We start from the raw sequence: 20,322 nt of genomic DNA on the forward strand, positions 1-20,322 counted from the left end.
TTGAGTGTTGTGTGAAATACACCCACAAGCCCCTTGTGCGTCACCAGCAGGTTTGTCTTCCGTGATTGGCTGAGAGGAGGGCAGGGCTCTTTCTGCTCACCTCCTTTTTTAGCTCAGCCACGACATGTCACATCTTGTGCATGCTACGGTAGTAAGTTGTTGTGGCCTCTGTATGTTGTTCAGCAGCCGTCCTTGAATCTTGTCATATAACTGTAGACAAATCTAGATGTATCCTATCTCCCTAATATGCTGTAGAAAAGAACAAAAAAGAACAAAAGAAAATACGTTTATCTACTAAAAGGAGATAAAAGAGTCCAACAAGTCACGTTTTCCTTGTTTTACTATAATGACTAGAGTGTGAGAGTGAGTCAGTCTAAACCCTGGGGGGGGAATCGTCACAGCTGCCATGTGTGTTTCTATTTGTGAGTTGGACACCTGAATGGTTTGTACAGGAAAGAGGCGTCTGTGTCACGTGTCATACCAGCACTTGTAAACGTCTCTCTCAGCTCGAGTCGTCCTTAGCTGACTGGAACTGAGTCTACTGCTACACTCTGGAGTGGTTGAGTGGATTTATAAACTGAAATATAAGTAACTGTCTGCGTATATTAGTAAAGACAACAGATCCTGTTTTTCTAGTCCGTTGTGCAAGTGAGTACCTGTCTGGATTGTCTGTCAGATCCATATCTGCTGTGCTGTTTGAGAAGAGGCTCATATTGCATGCTAGGGTATGTCCGTGCCATTACAATTAAACTGTGTTGGGACTGTGGGATTTTCAAATGTAAATGTACAATAGGATTTAGGTTGTTTGATTTAAAAAAAATGTAAACCTTGTGCAAATGTACAAACTGTGGTTCTCATATTGCATCAGAATTAGAACACCTTTATTTGTCCCACAGAGGAGAATTTACTTTTGTTACATCACAGAAAAGAGCTTAATGTTAACTAAGAAGCATGCATAATTTTTTTTTAAATGTATTCTATTATATTCTATCAATACAAATTAGTAAGCAGTCTTCAGGACTACCCATTATTAGTATGTACTGTACTTACTCTTAAAAACTGTTGTGATGCCTATAAAATCATCAACAGATCAGAAAACGTAAGTGGTTGACTGGAGGAATTTGGCTGTGTCTCAATCTTTAATTCCAATGGGTTACAAGCTTTGGTTACAGTGTGTATGTATTACTTAACTAAGCTCATAATGCTAACCAGGGACAAAGAGAAATTTGATCTGGGAGTGGAGCAGGAATATTTGTCTTTCTTTGTCTGTTTCATCACATACTAATTTCAGTGCTTTGTCCTTTCTGTCTTGTTATGTCAACAGGTAAATAATCTTCTGTCGAGCTTTTGGTGGCAGCCAGGATGATTCTGGCAACATTAAAGGGCGTTGGGAAACAGCTCCTGCGGGTGAAGGTGGTGGACTGTAACACAGAGGACTCCCGCCTGTCTCGATGCCTCAACACGTTTGATCTGGTTGCCCTTGGCGTCGGCAGTACGCTCGGTGCTGGAGTCTACGTCCTCGCTGGCGCCGTGGCCCGGGAAAACTCTGGACCTGCCATCGTCCTCTCGTTCCTCATCGCGGCCCTGGCCTCCGTCCTGGCCGGTCTGTGCTACGCCGAGTTTGGAGCCCGTGTCCCCAAAACTGGTTCGGCTTACCTCTACAGTTACGTGACAGTTGGAGAACTTTGGGCTTTTATCACAGGCTGGAACCTCATCCTCTCTTATGTCATTGGTGAGCCAATTTAAATGAGGATGAAAAGGAGTTGGCTGCTAGGCCTCATATTGTTCAGTTTACATGAATACTTTCCTTTAAACAGGAACTTCAAGTGTGGCCAGAGCGTGGAGTGCAACCTTTGATGAGTTGATTGGAAAGCACATCGAGGTCTTTTGCCGAAATCACATGACTATGAAAGCTCCAGGCTACTTGGCAGAGTATCCGGACATATTTGCGGTCTTGATCATAATCATTCTGACAGGTAAGGAGCTCCTCGCACTGTATTCTGTTTTCTTTAATTTCTCTTTCTGACTATATAAGCTCTCATATTTCACATTATCTTTTTAACTGCTTGCAGGACTGCTTGCATTTGGAGTAAAGGAGTCAGCCATGGTTAATAAGGTGTTCACCTGCGTCAATGTACTGGTGCTGCTGTTTGTCGTCATCTCGGGCTTGGTCAAAGGAAACCTAAAGAACTGGAACTTGAACCCTGACGAAATCCTCAATGCCACCCGCAACTCTAGCTCCAAGTGGGTGAAATAAAGAGCTTTTTCCCAATGTGTTTTAATTTCCAAATGTGTTGTGTATCAATTGAGCAAATATTGTTTTCCTTTTTGCATCCAGTTCAACTGATTTCATACCATCAAAAGAAAATCTTGGTAAAGGCGGCTTCATGCCTTTTGGTATAAGTGGAGTCCTCTCTGGTGCTGCCACCTGCTTTTATGCCTTTGTAGGGTTTGATTGCATTGCCACGACAGGTGAGAGGAAATAAAATATATGATTAAGCAACACTTGTGCCCGTACCCTCTCAAAACTCCAGTTACAGTATGTTTCCTCCCCAGGAGAGGAAGTGAAAAATCCCCAGAGGGCCATTCCTATCGGGATTGTGGCATCACTCCTAATTTGTTTTGTGGCATACTTCGGTGTGTCCGGAGCCCTCACTATGATGATGCCGTACTACCTACTGGATAAGAATAGCCCCCTGCCAGTGGCCTTTACGTATGTGGGCTGGGAGGGAGCCAATTATGCAGTGGCCATTGGCTCTTTATGTGCCCTGTCAACCAGGTAAGAGCTCTCCTACTTCCTCTCAACAAATCATAGAGGACTTGTAAATATGTGCATGCTTATTTTTGGAATGAATAATTCAAGTTCAATAGACTTCATATAGAATTTAAAATATGTTTTCCTTTTTGTTTAAGTTACCTTTTTTTGGACGTTTATATTTAAATGTTTGCATTCTTTTGTTGACCTGTAGATCATTGGAATAGTGTGAAACCACTGTTAAGAATACAGAGAATGTATTGTGTACATTTTTGCATGTGTGTGTTTATTGTGTTTAAGAGCAAATTAATGAACAGCTAATGCTACCTTAATAATCTAATGGTTTTCAAAGTCTAATGCAGGCATTACCAGCAAACTCCGAACTGCTTCATGGTACAATAATTGTTACAAGAAAATCACACACAAAGAATTTAATTACGTGTGATTGAAGAGATAGTTCAGAGATGCAGTCTTTTTTTTAGGAATTTTACTGTTTTACCCACTTTTCCTGCCTTACAGCCGATGATTTTCTTTGGTGTAGTCAAAAGTAATGTCAATCAGTAATAGTTAACAAGGCTATCTTGGCCTAAATGTTGACTTTCTATTGTTATCAAATAACATCATCAATTACCTTTTACTTATGGCATCTAGAAAATGTGCCTAAGTAAAATAAGAGCTTTTCTGATGGGAGGCCAACACTCTTCAAAAAACCTTACCTAATCGTATGTTTAATGGTCATCAATTCCTACTTTTTGTCTATACTTTTTTATTGGCTTTGGCCATGAGCTACGTTTTTGGACATCTCACTGCTATAGCAAAAACATTTGAGACAGCAGTGTGCTTCCAGTAGCTAGCCATCAGCCTTTCTAACTGTGTGCATTGACTTGCACGGCATGCTTTTTCTCTCTCTCCCCTACTAGTTTACTAGGCTCCATGTTCCCAATGCCCAGAGTGATCTGGGCCATGGCAGAAGATGGCCTGCTCTTCAAATGTTTGGCCACAATCAGCCCACGAACCAAAACCCCCCTAACAGCTACTCTAACATCAGGTGTTGTGGCAGGTGAGATCATGATCTAAAACTACTACTGGTTGGGGTATACCCCCATAACCCTACCAGACACTTGTGGTACACATGGGCTCAACACAAGCATATGACCAAATCCAAGATGGTAATATTGCCTAAAGTTAGTCCTGCAAATGTTATACTTCTTCAATTATTGCAGTCTACAAAGCTGTCACAGACACACCTTGAGTACAGCACCCTGTGTACTTTATCAGGCTGTTGGGCATGGCTGCAGTTGAGGCCTTGTGTGAAACCAGAGTTCCCAAACCATTTTTTTTATTTAAAAAATATCTGCCCCCTCCTTCCCTTCTTCCTTCATCCTTGGATTAGTCTCCTTGGCTCCATGTTTCCACTTCCACGCATTATCTTTGCTATGGCTCGGGATGGTCTGCTCTTCTCGTGTCTGGCACGTGTCAGTGAGAGGAAGACGCCCACCGTCTCCACCTTTGTGGCAGGGCTTATGTCGGGTAGGTTCAGATGAGGCCAAAGGCAACAGTGCCCTCTAGGGGAAGGAGGAAGATGCAAAATCACATAAATACATAGAGCTGTAGAGTAAAAGTTCATACTTATGTATGTTATATAGAAATACAATATCTGCATTATATTGTGGTAAAAAGTCATTTTACATTGTTTGTCATAGTGTGATAATCTGTCTTCTTGCTGACTTGTTGTTTTCCTCCCGTGTTTCCTGCAGCTGTGATGGCTTTCCTGTTCGACTTGAAGGACCTGGTTGACCTCATGTCCATTGGCACTTTGCTGGCCTACACTCTGGTGGCTGCCTGTGTGTTGGTCCTCAGGTAATCATCTGGGCTTATAATAATAATAATAATAATAATAATAACAATAATAATAGGTGTCGTAACAATACAAACAAAAATAACCAATAAAGTTGGGTATAATTCCTTTGTATATATAATATAAGGAAAGAGAAAGAAGTTAATTGAAAACCCTGTGAAAGCATACTCTACCACACAAATATGTATTTAACAAGTATTTAAAGGATTGTGAGAGTTATGAAGAATCCTTAGTTATAGGCTAGTCAGGCCAAATGTGTGTGTGAATGTTTTTTTTTAATTCTCACAGTTTTAATGAACATATGATAATGGTAGATGATCAAAACTGAGTCATGATTTAAAACATGTAGTTTCAAATACAGCATCGCGTAGTCTTTGAGGATGAGAACACTCGCCTAGAATGTATCAAAGTTAGACATAACTTTAGTGATTCAACTATAAAAAACCTACTTAGATTACCGTATTTTATTCGCTTTATTATTAAATGCATATTGTATGACGGTTTTGAATCAACAAAATCATTTTTAGCATATTAACCAGAAAGGAAACCTTGGTTAACCCCATCATAATGTATGAGTTTTTCTTTACTTTCGCTAAAAAACATGATGGTGTGTTCTCACCCTTAGTTTACAGCCTTAGGTTTTTAATAGGGCTGTCAAACGATTAAACATTTTAATCAGATTAATCACAACTTAAAAATTAATTAATCATGATTAATCACCATTCGAACTATGTCCAAAATATGCCATTTCTTTATGTATATTGTTGTGGGAATGGAAAGATAAATGAAAGAAGGCGGATATATATCCATTTAACATACAGTATACGTATGTTTATTATAACATTGTTCTGTGTGTTAAAATGAAAGACAGCCCACACACCTATCAATCATCAAACCGTGGGGTCTTATTTCATTACGTGTTGATTTCTATCAACACGTAATGTTGTATAGATGTATATAGAGATGTACTACAGCAAAAGTATTCTCCGTCGGGACTCCCTGCAACAACACCACGCCGTTATCTTGATTCTGATTGGCCAGAAGACATTATCAAAGATGTTCTATTGAGAAGACGATCACTACGTGACAAAAGTTTTCAAAACCGTTTCTAGTCTTCAGTATTTCCAGACAAGTGGCTACTGAAATCAATCTTACTCTGCTGTCTGTGCAATTTACTCCGCGCGAGTTGGCGGACTTTATTTTGCTTACTTTAACATCATTTTTCATGGTGGGGCTACATTTTGACAGCATTAATATTTATATGTTTTCATTATAATGTTGTATATGTTTTATTGAAGAACACATACAACCATACAATAATAACATTTAATCTCCACCTTTCTATCCCCCCTCCCTAAGACCTAAACCCCTGCCATCCCTACCTTAAAAATACATAAAGGTGCAAGTTTTATTTTTTGTATTACTGCCGAATTGTATTCCATTCTATTGCTATGTAAATACTGCTATATTTTTTATTATTTCTAATATTATTTTATGTTATTACATGGCTTAGTTGAATACTCGATTCTGATTGGTCAATTCAGAACACGTGGCACGTTGTTAATCAAGTACAGACAGAACGCTGTCAAGGACTTATTGACCGTTGTTAAGGACGCTCACATCTGCAGAAAGAAGTCCGGTCGATTTAACTGTATACAGTTTGGCCGAAAAGCAAACTGAACTGGGACAAGAAAACAGCGGAGAAGTAACGAGCAGAAACCCTCCTTTTTACGCAACGGTCCAGACATAGACATCAAACGGCAAAACATATTCAGTTGCCAGTTACTTTGGCATTAGGGCAGGGATATCTAGATACTTTCCAAGGTTTGACATAATGAATTGTGCTACTTTTAAAGAAAGCAACGATGTTTTCAAATCTGTAATCAAAAAGGTCCGCAAAAACGCTATCGAAGCAGTTCCTGTCGTTGCTACGTTATTTCAAACGGTAACAACGGACTATTTTTTCTTAGCGGATGCATGTCATTTTAAATCAATAATAGCCTACTATTTTTTAAATCAATAAAAACATTTTCTAAATCTGTAGAAGCATTTCAATTAATATTGGGAGTCTTATTGTTACTTTGTTGAGAAGGTGGTCAGGTAATAAGCGGGAGAGAAGCGAGGCGAGGCGGTCATTATGGGAACCGAACCCCGTGGCTCCTGATCAGGCCTGTCGGCGTGTTCTGTTCGCGCTCTTATCCCTTACTTATTGTTATGACTGCAACATGACACTCACGTCAACACTCGCTATCTGTAAACTTACCTGGTAATACACCTGTTTCTGTTCTACACGCTTCCTAGTCTCTCATCTACCCGATACTCATCCTTGCGCACGCGCTCTCACGGCCCAGCATCGGATGAACTCTTCCTCGCGCTTATGGATATCTCAGCAGGACAGATAATGGCGCGGTGGCGCGCGCGCGCTCTCCACTCACCACTCGCACATCACTCCTCTCAAAGACGCCGGCTATCTGGGCGTCAGCAGCGCCGTGGCCTCCTCAGCTCTGTCCTGCTGCTCCTGGAACAAGAGAGAGGAGTCAGAATCAAAAGCACTCATCCGTTAGCTCCCAGTCTGAGAAGAGATCTATCTTCACAGATGACTCAACACAGTCCATGTCTTTTTTTGTTAGTTTTTTTTAAATTGTGCGCAAGGAAGGACACCTGCATGGGGAACAATCAAGGAAACATGTAAGAGAAAGATTAGAAGATTATATATTTGTAACTTCGCAGGGTGGCTGGGTTTCTTTTTTTGAAGAAATTATTTTATCTTTTAATCCTTCTCTTGGTTTTTGATTGTTTAGACAACTGTTTAATTGTAGTTTCCTTTTTAGNTTTTCTTTACTTTCGCTAAAAAACATGATGGTGTGTTCTCACCCTTAGTTTACAGCCTTAGGTTTTTAATAGGGCTGTCAAACGATTAAACATTTTAATCAGATTAATCATAGACTTAAAAATTAATTAATCATGATTAATCACCATTCGAACTATGTCCAAAATATGCCATTTCTTTATGTATATTGTTGTGGAAATGGAAAGATAAATGAAAGAAGGCGGATATATCCATTTAACATACAGTATTTATGTTTATTATAACATTGTTCTGTGTGTCAAAATGAAAGACAGCCCACACACCTATCAATCATCAAACCGTGGGGTCTTATTTCATTACATGTTGATTTCTATCAACACGTAATGTTGTATCGATGTATAGAGATGTACTACAGCAAAAGTATTCTCCGTCAGGACTTCCTGCAACAACACCACGCCGTTATCTTGATTCTGATTGGCCAGAAGACATTATCAAAGATGTTCTATTGAGAAGACGATCACTACGTGACAAAAGTTTTCAAAACCGTTTCTAGTCTTCGGTATTTCCAGACAAGTGGCTACTGAAATCAATCTTACTCTGCTGTCTGTGCAATTTACTCCGCGCGAGTTGGCAGACTTTATTTTGCTTACTTTAACATCATTTTTCAAGGTGGGGCTAAGCCATTTCTTGGTATGACTGTAGCCCAGCCATACCCTGGCGTTGCCACTGGTGGGATGTGTGGGGCGGGCCATTCTGCGCATGCGTTAAATGTGTTAAATATGTTAACGCAATTAATTCAAAAAATTAATTACCGCCATTAAAGCGATAATTTTGACAGCATTAGTTTTTAAGTCAGGTTTTGACCATGTGTTTTCCATCTGAAGGTACCAGCCTGAACAGCCCAGTAACGCCTATGAGATGGCCAACACTCAGGATGACCCTGATATGTCTGAGTCTTATAACGAGGGGAGCATTGACGTACTGGCACAAGCAGAGGATCGCCTCACCATCAGGAATGTGCTCTACCCTTCGAACACAGAGCCGTCCAACACGTCAGGGTTCGCTGTCAACATCTGCACCAGCGTACTAGGTGAGATGAATACAAAGCCCAGAGAAAACTAATACTAATACTGCAAAACCAATTACCTCTACTTATGGTTTTATTCTTCCCTGTAGGTATTCTGGTGTTCGTTTTCAGCATTGTTGCTGTTCATGGAGGGCTGGCTGCCTGGTCAGTGTCTGTGCTCTGCATCATAGTGTTGGTCTGTATCATCGTCACAGTTGTGGTGTGGAGACAGCCGCAGAGCAAGACCAAGCTCACCTTTAAGGTAAAGTGTGTTCTTTCACCAAAGAGTTCTTCTCACACGTACAAGATGGCATTGTCAAAACGTGATAAGCTTGATGTAAATGACTCTGCTATTTGCAATAATGAGCATTTACAGCAGTGTGCTTTATTGTTGTTTAGAATGAAATACAGAGACAGAACAAACCACAACAAGCAAACAGTGGGAAGGGGAGGAGTTTGCCTTTAGATTTTACTGTTGCTCTTAACCTGCTAAACGACTTCTTATGTTTATGCAAACAATGTGAATTACGTGTACTTCTTGAATTGATTGTGATTTATTTACTTTGATTCAGGATTCAAATTAACTTGCTGAGAGGGGAAATTGGATATGTCATTTTATGCAAATACTCAACATTTTGGATTTGAATTAAAGCCAATGGCTACCTAGAAAACATAAACTAACTTTAGCTTTTATGGCAGGCTTTTGAAATAGTTTAGGCAACTTTCTTTTATTATATCACTGTCCGAGCCCATCCAGCTTACAGAAATAAACCATGCTGATGTTGGAAGAGTCTTCTACATGTGTATAAAACAATGCTAAAACATATTGCTGTAGCTTCTTGTTCTAAGTTTTAACAAGCATTGAGAGAATATATTTGGTATCGGGTTGTTTGTTATTTTAGTTTCTTTAGGAAATGTGTATCATAAGCACTATTTTATTGAAGTCTTAGCTAATTGCTTTTAGTTTGCTTAGTTTTCAGTGTTGTTAAGAACCGATTGTCAGGGATTTCCCCGCACCATCACATCCAGACAATAGTCTTAAAGTCCATGTCACCCATTACTGTATGCGTTGAGTCCATCTTTTTCTTAATATTTGCATTAAATAAACACACTCTCTCTTCACAGGTTCCCCTGCTGCCCGTTCTCCCAGTCGTGAGTATGTTCATCAACGTCTATCTGATGATGCAGCTCGGCAGAGGAACCTGGATGCGCTTTGCCATCTGGATGGTCTTAGGTAATTTGGATATTTTGCTAACAATCTGAAATATTATCTCTGCTGTTTTTGCTTTAACAATTAATTAATGTCCCTGCCACAATGTTTTTTTAGGTTTCTTTATCTACTTCGGCTATGGTATTCGCAACAGTGTAGAGGCATCAATGGCCAGGTCTCACGCCTACGCTCCAGCGTGCTCAATAAAGGGAGCACCCATGGCCCCGGAGAAGGAAGCCTTCCTACACGAAATACCAAACAACATGGAAGACGATGATGAAGATTCATGAGGAGAGAGGAGGTTCACTAAGCCACATATTTCTGTTCTGTTGAACTCTCTAAAATAGCTGCCTAATTTAGAAATGCATGGAGACTTGTATGCCTCCCTCCAGTCAGAGGGTTGAGTTGTTTCCTTGTTTCTGTCAACATTTTTGAGTAAAGTAAAAGTAAAAGGGCTAGTTGGAAATAAAGATGAAATATGACTCCATTCATCTAAAAGAACAATATTTAAGTTTAGAGAAAATTATATTTTTATATATTTTGCACAATTAAATGTGTTAAAAAGCAGAGAACAAGTAGATTTGTAATGCACCTGTTGTACATATATCTATTTTTAACCCTAATTGTGGTTCCTTAATCCACAGTCAATCAGAAAAAAAGCCCCTTATTATCTTTTACTTCTGTAAAAGCATACTTGAACTTGACTTTTTTTTTCATTTATTTGATGGATATCTTTTCAAATGTTTGGCCCTTGTCATGCTGCATTAAAATACACAGTGCCTCTGTACCAGAGAAAATTAGTTTTTATATCCACAATCGCTTATTCCGCACCTTTTTTTAATTGATTGCATTTATTTAGATAAAACGTTTTCAAACTCAGCTGAGAATGTTACTGTATCTTCAGTGCTTTTTTGTGTTGTTAGTTTCCCTCAAAGGTACACATTTGTATGTGTTGTTCTTGAGTATAACAAGTACAACTCTGTTACTGGGATGAACCGTACAGAAAAATGTGAGAAATAATGCGTAATGGGCTGTGAATATCCTGGTATAATACTTTTGTGATCAATATACGTCCATGTCAGATAGATGGTTTCGTCAGACTTTTACCAGAAAAAAAATACACCAGTGTGTGCTCCATCAAGGAACTTTTTTAATCAGCCAAAGAAAGAAAAGCTGCTAACGTGAAGTGATCTGTCAGATACTTCAGACGATGTATTTTAAGTGCCTATTTCCCAAATGAATTTTAAACTATTAAGGAGGTATGATATTGCTCTTTTACTAGTTAGTGTGAATTGCATAATGTTTGTATATAATGTACTCTATTTAAAAGCGTATATTTATAATATATAAGAGAAATGTCACCTTAGTTTTCTATTTTTAGTTAACATACATTAGAATGGGAAGGAGTTTCCCATAATGATCAGAAACACTATACCATACCATACGTTACAGTGCTCCTCCATCAGTTGTTAACCCACAGTGTCTCTGACAGTCGGACATTATTTATTGATTATGGAGAGTAAAGCTGATTGTAAGTGTGTGCAGATTCCCACGGCAGCTAAAACCGGAAAACAAAGCATTAAAGTATGTTTACTAAGGACTGAAAATGCAACAAGGTGAACAGTATTCTTATTGAGTCCTTTTTTTAAAGTGAAAACTATGATTTGTTTTGCTATTTATGTTCCCTTGAGAGAAACTGATGATTTAACCATGAGCCAAATTCTGTTACATTTATTTGGATAACGAGTTAAAACAATATTGCAATTCATCTATGTTGCAATTTTTCATCAATGACATTGAAATAGTCTACCAGTTTAAGTACTAAATAGCTTTGTAAATAATTACTATTATGTCTCACGTTGATTTTAAGATATTGAAGCAGCATTGACAGATACGATTAGGATGCAGTAAAGTTACTGTTTTCCATCCACAACTAGCCTTTTTTGAAACTGGGAGATTTTGAATTACTGGGATATTATCAAGTATACAGTTTTTTATTACATTGTTCATTACCTTCATTACCTTCTTCATTACCATTACCTTCTAACAGTTAATGTCTGTTTTTGTAAATACTGTTTGGATTTTGCTTAAAGTTACTGCCAATGTTACATGTTTTTCCTTGAACCTCTACAATCTATCGTTGAAAGCATTTTATAAAGTAAAATGGTGACAAACTGTGCCAACAGCTGTTGACTATAAATAGATTGAACATGTTAGATTGAAAGCACAAATTCAGACAATAGGTTGTACCATCAGCCTTAGTTTGTAATGGATGTAAACTTTTGCATGTTGCACTGTTTCAAAACTATTGTGAAGCTTGAAAATTAAAAGGTATAAATGTGTTTACAGTGTATCAGAGTGGTGAAGTCAGCTGTTCAGCATGTGTTGTCTTTAATTGGTTGCGGTTTGTATAGTTGCTGCTGTAAATAAATACTGCTCGGGGTTAGAGCCACAGACTCGGTATCTTTGATTTTTGTGAAAATGATGTGCACACCCATAACAACAGCATGTTACATAATAGTTTGCCTCACATAGAAAATTGTACTATGTTTTTTCCACACTCTTTCAGTTCTGTTCAGATTGGTTATTTTTATTTATGAATAATGACTTTAATTGTTTTGTTTTTGATTGACTACAACATTTAAGAATATAAAATGCTCTATATTTTGTGGATAATTAACCCGCCTCGAATTATAAAAACAAATGAAGCTATTATCCATCTAGACTTAAAAACCTGGAAGTTAATTTTTTTTTCTACTTAAGTCAATGTATTTTACAGAAGTGGATTAGGGTGAAAACATTTTTGGAATTTGACCATGAGTAAAGAAAACAATTGTGTTCTGATTTCAAACATTTTAGGGAAAAAAAATCTAGGTTACATTTGTTTTACTTTTGGTCACATCCAACATTTTTGTCTCATCTGGCCCTTATCCTCGTCCCTAACATTGCGACTGCTGCCAGTGTACTGTAAGTAGCTCTAAATATTTGATGGAGAGTAATTCACTAATTGACCAACAGGGGGAGACCTGAGCCCGTGTTGGTATGGGTGTCGAGCCCTCCATGGTCGAGCCTCCTCTCCTCCCTGTTTTCAGCGACGGCGCAGTCTGTCTCCTCTTCATCACAGCGAGAGCTGGATGCGTCCCTCTCGCTTCTGCTCGTCCTCACTGTCGAGCTGTTCTCCAGAGGATTACCTGAAACTGAACGGTAAGATCTACATTTCACACCGGGTGTGTTCTGCTTTCCCTCCCTGTCATCCTCAGATCCGCACCACTGAGAAGTAGATTTATTGACACTGCTGCATCTGCTGGAGGGAGACTGCGGATGGTCCTGCTGTTGGAGGTGTTTTTATTACCGATTTAATTTAAAAGTCTTGTTGCCATGATAAATTAGCTTTGCTGTTGCATGCACTCGAGCTGGAAAGGGGGACTCGTTGTAAGTGGGCTCACCTCATATGTGGGTGTGTGTGTGTTCAGTGGGGTCAGCCCCTCTGATATTTTTTAACCTCTATGCTTTTTTTTCTCCCGCGTCTATCCTAAATGCAACAACGCCTTATGTTTTTCCTTCCTGTTTAGGGATCATGTGTTGTTGATGCACTTTATTTTTAGAAGCTGTAAAATGAGGAACAGGGCAGTGTGAGCATCAGGAACAGGTAAATGACATATGTCATATGTGTGTAGTGACCACGGTTGACCACGGTTGTTACTTAATGTAAGGTGTGACAATGAATCACAGGAACCTTCATTTTTTTGGCAATAGCTGGTGATAATACAAATTTAACGTAATGTAAGGTGTTGATTTAAAATATCAACAACATAATTATTTTACATGTGCATGTCACATCAACATTTTTCTGGCATGTGTGTTGCCTCTTCACCCTCTGTGTCTTCACTTGTAGATTGTAGAGGCACACACTTTCTCTTGCTTTCTCAATTTGCTTAAATCACAGAAGATCAGCTGTGAGCTTTTGTTGGTTACACAAAGAAGTAAAGGCCACTGAGGCGTGAAAAAGAGAGGGGGACCGGTGCCTCCATCTTCATCCATCCTCAATATTTCATGAGGATTCCAGATTAAGCATTTAGTGAAGCTTGATGGACAAATGAAGGCCTTGATCTCTGCTCTGCTACAGATGTATGACTGCTAACAACGAAAGAGATTCTGTCTCCCTGAAAAAAACAAGTGGTTTGAGCACGCACACACTCCCACACAAGCACTCGCTCTAGAATGCACAGATTTCATCAGAGGCCCCGATGAAAGTCCCGCCATCATGCTGCATATCTGGAGGAGGCAGGTGGTGGCGGGGGGAGTTGCTGAACAATGGGGGGATGGGGAAACATGCTTAGGGAAGCATGTTGACATTATGAGCATTCATTTCCTCAGTCTCCTTAGTGTCACCGCAGGATCATTGTCGGCTGTTGCAACCATGAGAAGAAAGCAATCAGGGAATGTAATGTAAAAGGGGGTACGAAAAAAAAAAGGGGTGGCAGCGACAGGGCCAATGAAGGAAAGAGCCTACGTGCACTGTGTTACAGTATGTGCTGTTTGGGTGGGTAAGGCAAATGGGGTAATAAAGGAAGGGAAGAGTGTCACTTCAGTCACTCCAAGTATTATAACTTTTTCAGCAAGTGAAACCAGCAGCACCATTTTCTTTCTTCATCAGTCTCCTCCAGACTCCTAGCTCCTCTGAGATTAGTGAAGAGAAAGAGGTTGAAATGAATTAAAAAGTTTAATTATCTCTGTGATACTTTTAATTCATCCAGAATTAGAGACTGTGAAGCAGAAAATTAACAGATACAATGCAAACTCTATTCACAAAAGGACAAGTAGGATAAAATAAAAACATGAACAAGAGAGGTTTTATGAGATCTAGATGTTAATGTTAGCATTGATGTTATTTCCTAGCCATATTCAACATGTCACTCCCTGTTCTAATGAGTGTCATATGTACAGTACTTGGTCTGTACACTTGTCTGCAATGCACTGAATTGGAGATGAAAATCAATTTAAGAGATGGAGAAGCAATCTCTGCTGCAGCCGAAGAAATCCTGTTAGCGAACAGAATGCAGTCACAGTAACTGTACAGTATTGTTAGAGACCTGATAGGGAGGTGGGGGAGAGTTACTGTAGGTGTAAGGGAATCTGATTTATTGGTGTCTGCAGTGCAGGTGCTGACACAGCATTTAGTGCAGTGTGTTTGCCTGTACTGCAAACAAAACACGTATGTCTTTGGGCCCTCTTTACATCACTATTACAAAACATAGTATCATTATTTATGTCACCAAAGGAGTTTCCCCTCCTTACTCTAAACATGCAGCGAACTTTAAATTATTATCACACATTGGAAACTATTAGACATTTCCTGCTCTGTAGGCATTAACAGTAAAAGGACATACATGGTGATCGAAGAGATGAGGTGGAGCAGTAATCAAGGATAAATGCCTATTGGATGATGAGTTGAACAATAACAAACTGATAACAAAGTTATGCTTTGTTTTCTCCTTGAGCTGGTTTTAGGCAGGTTTTTGTTAAGCTACTGCTTAAAATAGCAACCCGGTATCACTGCAATATACCAATCGCGAATCCTGACGTCTCCCAGTGTGGACCAACGTGACATTTTCACATCTTGCTGTGATACCGGGTTGGACAAAATACTTCTTAAGTGGAAAAAAAAGTGTTTTCATGGTACCTACAGTAGTTGAGCGTGTTCCTGTGAGTGTCTGTTGAAGCTCTCTGAACTCTACAAGTGCAAAGCCACTATAGGTAAAATAGGTAAATTGCAGACATCCTTTATAATGTGCTTTTGCAAAAGACATGAAGGTAAACAGCTTAGATGAAGCATTGTACCACAAATTGATTATTCTGATTAATAGTTAAGTCCTAATCTGATATAAATAGAGAAGAGTGAAGACATCTGCTGACAGGTCACAATCGTTGGGTTGTTAAACAGTAAATACAGCTATAATAATCAGTAATGAACAGCCATACTGTGGTGCCATCTGCACCGAAACCTTACATTTATTTGATAGTCTTCAACTCAATAAGTTCCCTGCGGTGGTCTCAATAGTGAAAGTCAATCCCACGTTGTATTACAGATATATCATCTCAACACTTGTGTACCCATACCCATTCATACCTAATGTTGGAAAACAGACGTAAATGCCCCACAGCACAGCATGCTGTCATAATGCCCCCCCCAAACACAGCTCCTCTGCAATAATTGCAAAAATATGCTTATTTTCATGTCAAATAGTGACATGTTGTTGTATCATTGTCGCCTGTTGAGAACATGATCTGGGATTGGTAACATTTATGTGTTTACAGGCTTTTTAAAGCAGCAAAGGCAACCGTAAGCAGTGACTGATGCAGAGGGGAAATCTAGCAGGCCAAATCACAGTTGCTGCAGAATGTAAATGTGGTGCTATAAAAAAACTTGCTTGTGCCCTGAGACTATTCACAGTTTTGCGAGGGAAATTAATTGTTTCGGCTATGGAACAAATCCTTTCCTAAGGCAAATACTTCTTGCTCATTCGAAGGCAGTCCAGTGCTGCTGCAAGATGATTATTCAAAGATGATTATTTAAACAGAGGAACTCAGTTAGAATGCAAACATTAGGTATAATTGGAATGTCAGAATATACAGTAGGACACACGTCTTGCAGCGTTTTCTCCTCTCTTGTCTCTTGAATACATTTGTGTTGTTCTTAAAAACCTACATTTATTGTATTTTCCTTGTATGCAAGCTTGAATTCAGAAAAGAAAAGTTTTTTTGGGGTTGAGCTTCATTTTGTAAATCATCTTCTTAAGCTTGTCTATCAACAGGTACTGTATGGCAGGAGAGCATACAATTGAAATCCCATGTATTGTACCCTGAAAATGTTCAAGTCATCTTTAATTTGTTGATATTTAAATATATGATTTTTTGTCTTTATACAGGATAAGGACTACAGATGTCATGAAGATCCATCTTCCGAATTAGACATGATATTCAACATTCTGATTATTGGTGTACTGGAAAGAGGTCCCTGCTTTCCCACTGAGACTCTTTGATGGCCAGACAGAGTTTTTGTTGCTGATGCCATGGATGATTGATTTTTAAAGTGCTCTTGTGGCGCTCTAAACTCGGAGTTGTTTCCAAAATGAGCGGTCCAGGAGAGCCCTTCCGTGAGGGGGAGTTGAGAAATAACAACCAGCAGACTGACGGTGATGCCAACGCCAATGAGATCCGGACAGAAGATGGCCGGATTATGGCTGAATCTGGCACTATGACTGAAACAGTACAGCAGGACAAAGTCATCATCTGGGGTACAGACTCGCAGTGTGACGACCCCGACCTGGCCGAGTTCGAGATGCTGGAGTGTCAGGAGCTGGAGGCCTACGTGGTGGAGGATGGCAAGGACTTTGTCGGGGTTGCTGAGCGAAAAAGGCGTCAAGACCCGAATACATCCCGTAGCAAAGGTTCAGCTGACCATGTGACGGATAACAAGAGCAGGGGAGAGAGAAAGACTATTCTGCATGAAGCCGGTGAGCAGGACACCAATGCCTCTCAGAAATCTGAGAGCAGAGAGTTGTCCAAGGCTGAGTTAAGTTCAGAAACGGATGTCTTTGTGTCCTGTCTGTCCACCATTTCAAGCATGGACACTGCTATGGACACTACTGTCAGATCCCAGACAACAGACTCCTGGCACATTGCCTCTGGGCCTTACTCAACCATCTCAGAAGACTTGACTCTGACAACTGACAATGTCCCCGAGAGAGGCAAGGTCTCTCAGAGAGCTGATCATCATCCCCTCCCCTCAGGAGAAAACACAATACACGGGATAGATGTGGACATGAATTTGAATTCAACAGTTCAATCTGAGGATTTGGTATCAGAGGCACAACTCAGCAATGAAGTTTTTATGTGTAAGGATGCATTTGATGAACACAGGAAGAACAATAACCAGATAAATAAAGCAGGCAATGCTATTCTCGAGGGAGAATTTGATAAAAGGAGAAGTACTGAGCACAAGGGTATACCCACAACAAAAACAGCACACAAACAAAGCAACATCAAAATGGATAAAAGCACACAAGCTGACGAGGCCCCAGATGTGAAATTCAGCCCGTCAATAACAGGTACAAAGGGGAATCAGTCATCCTTTGAATCCAAAGCCATGAAGAAACAAGGATCATTTGATAACTCGTTGAAAAAACAATACCCTCCTGAATGGAGTTACAAAAAACAGCCATCGTTTGAAACTACTTTAAAGAAGCAGCCATCCTTTGAAAACACCTTCAACAAGCAGGGCTCTTTTGAGAACACAGTACCCTCCAGTTCTTCAAGTCTGGAGAGGAGGAAGCCATGGGGAAGCCCAAGTCGACCAGCAACTCCTACTTCCCCTAAAATAACTTTTGGTTCCCCCAAGAGACGACTGCCTGGGTCTCCAGCAAAGGTCCAGAGCATCAGGTCTCTGAGCTTCGAGCGCAGTGACTCCCCTCAGAGAGGTTTGGGTCCAACTGTCAGACCACCAGGTAAGACAGGTCTGAGCAGCTGCATCCCCAAACCTGTCTCTTCTCAGCAGAAAGAGCCTGAACCCAGGAGGTCTTCTCCTCCCCAGAAGCCTAAAAATGTCAGACCCAAAATAATCACCTATGTTCGAAAGAATCCTCAAGCTAAACCGCAAGGGACAGAATTCCCAATCGAAGGCTCTACACTCCCACAAAGAATATCCTCTTACTCCAGCCCACCAGCTCAAAAAGATGCAAAGGTTGGTACTCAACCTAAATCCTCGCCGGTGCTATGCTCCTCCAACCTGCTATTTGACAAATATCGTCAGGAGATGCCGAAGTCAGGTTACCATCCTCCAGGCATGGCTTCTACTGGGGTAAAACCTCCAGGCAACACCGCTCCTCAAAGGTTGAGTGGGAAGTCGGGCAGTTTTCATGAGGATATTCCAGAAAAAACACTCCAGGAGGTGAGTCATTGATAAGAACAACGGGTGCTATTAGTTGTTGAAACCAATACATTAAAATAACATGCAAATTACAAAATATCTAAGTAATACAAAAGCTTGAAAAAGTAAACTTAAACTTATTTGGAACTCTCCTTAACCCTCTGAAAGTAAATAAACAAGTTCTGTACGGTCTGTTACTATCTTACCAAACAGTAATGCTAACGATAAATGTCACAGTTGCTAAATACTGAAAATATTTCTTTAGGTTGCTTGTATCTTTTTTGATGTGGCTAACATTCATCCGGTCACATGTTATGGTATGCAGCACTTCTATACAGTCTATGCCAACCCGGTATCACGGCAAGACGTGAACATGTGACGATTTACCATGCTGGGAGACGTGAAGATGTCACGATTTCGTCCCTTCAAAAGTGACAGTTACACGGTATTGTTAACATGGCCCAACCAGTGGAGATGTACCCGGAAATGCCAATCAAATGCTACCCCGGCGGTCGGTTGTTATTGTCAATATTAATATAATAAGGATTTATTTTTTAATAGTCACACTCGATTACGCCGATTTTCTTGTTGCCCCAGCTGGTCGACACCTCTTTTAGCAGAAACAAAGGCTACATTAATGTATTAAATCGATGTTAATCCATGTGTGTGGTTGTGGAATTAACGGATGTGACGTTGTGCGATTGCGTTGCCAGGCAACAGCTTCGGTTCATGTTAATTTACAAACTCTTCAACTAGAACCGTAGTTATATTTAAAAACATTTTAAAAGGCCTCACGAAATACTTTAATGTAAATTTAAATTAAAATGTGAAGGAATGTGTGTGTGTAACAAAATACATCCGTCATAAACAATACCGGAAACAGACGTAGGCAAGATCCTCAGCTCGTGATTGGATGTTTTAGCCGCAATGCACGTTGGGATAAGGTGTTTATGCGATGTGAAATCCGAAAACATTTAAAAAAAATAAAATAATACTTTATTCCGAGTGTGCTTGCTTTTCTCTTTGAAAGTCATCACATAACGGCATTGTAATACACGGTTCGGCTGCATTAAATATTACATATCTGCCGTAATTCTCTATTTATAGAGCCCTGATGAGAAGACTTCTAGACAAACAGGAAGAACTGCCGCCAAAACAGAAAACGTGACGTGGATCATAAATATATCAGCAATTAAACAACATCTTACATTTCTTTTCACACAATACGTCTCTTTGCAGGATCAACACTAATTCGGCTGTACATTTACACCATAAAGGTGCACAGCTGATAGAAAGGGACACCTGGTGGTTAAAGCATGTTATTGAATTTCATTATTTTTATTATTAGATATTAATAGGATCCCTATAAAGTATATTCATTACTCGTTATTCTCTACCAATAGTTAGTTAAAGACTNTGTATTTACACCATAACGGTGCACAGCTGATAGAAAGGGACACCTAGTGGTTAAAGCACATTATTGAATTGTATTATTTGTATTAATAGATATTAATAGGAGACACAGACAGACAAACTAATAAGGCTTTATTTAAACATTAAAGAATACTTTAGGTAAAGGTCTTCTTTTGAATAAAAAAAAGCTATGGGGGTATCTACAGATAAATATTAAGCCTGATAAAGTACTAATATATTGCTTTCCTGCAATGTTAACTACTGTATGTTTAAGCACTTATT

At 39.6% G+C, this 20,322-nt stretch overlaps 2 protein-coding genes across 3 annotated transcripts in view; both read left to right on the plus strand.

The window, feature by feature from the left end:
• Positions 1-476: 476 nt before the first annotated feature.
• On the plus strand, positions 477-12,159 carry LOC104954320 (high affinity cationic amino acid transporter 1-like). 2 transcript variants are annotated; one of them, XM_010781412.1, is made up of 12 exons: positions 477-648; positions 1,325-1,732; positions 1,818-1,976; positions 2,073-2,244; positions 2,339-2,472; positions 2,557-2,779; positions 3,676-3,815; positions 4,513-4,615; positions 8,307-8,512; positions 8,599-8,750; positions 9,614-9,722; positions 9,816-12,159. In XM_010781412.1, exons 2-12 carry the CDS (start codon positions 1,363-1,365, stop codon positions 9,986-9,988), a joined length of 1,941 nt encoding a protein of 646 aa, XP_010779714.1. In that variant the 5' UTR covers positions 477-648; positions 1,325-1,362; the 3' UTR covers positions 9,989-12,159. The 2 variants fall into 2 exon arrangements, with proteins under 2 accessions (XP_010779714.1, XP_010779715.1); XM_010781413.1 differs by having other exon boundaries at positions 643-725.
• Positions 12,160-12,831: 672 nt separating this feature from the next.
• The window catches only part of LOC104954322 (uncharacterized), a 19,738-nt gene continuing 12,247 nt past the window's right edge, over positions 12,832-20,322 (plus strand). The window contains exons 1-2 of the mRNA XM_010781415.1: positions 12,832-12,902; positions 16,628-18,648. Coding sequence (XP_010779717.1) covers positions 16,831-18,648 — 1,818 coding nt within the window. The 5' untranslated portion in view covers positions 12,832-12,902; positions 16,628-16,830. The remainder of the gene's footprint in view (positions 12,903-16,627; positions 18,649-20,322) is intronic.

Source organism: Notothenia coriiceps, unplaced genomic scaffold, assembly GCF_000735185.1.
Source record: "Notothenia coriiceps isolate Sejong01 unplaced genomic scaffold, NC01 NC01_scaffold00023241, whole genome shotgun sequence".
Classification (NCBI taxonomy): Eukaryota; Metazoa; Chordata; class Actinopteri; order Perciformes; family Nototheniidae; genus Notothenia; species Notothenia coriiceps.

What these genes read in the sequence shown, in the direction of transcription:
- LOC104954320 (XM_010781412.1), top strand. Translation starts at nt 1,363, where the DNA reads ATGATTCTGGCAACATTAAAGGGCGTTGGGAAACAGCTCCTGCGGGTG. An exon ending in CATCCTCTCTTATGTCATTG is followed by an intron (nt 1,733 to 1,817) that starts GTGAGCCAATTT and finishes TCCTTTAAACAG; the next exon opens with GAACTTCAAGTGTGGCCAGA. An exon ending in TGATTGCATTGCCACGACAG is followed by an intron (nt 2,473 to 2,556) that starts GTGAGAGGAAAT and finishes TTTCCTCCCCAG; the next exon opens with GAGAGGAAGTGAAAAATCCC.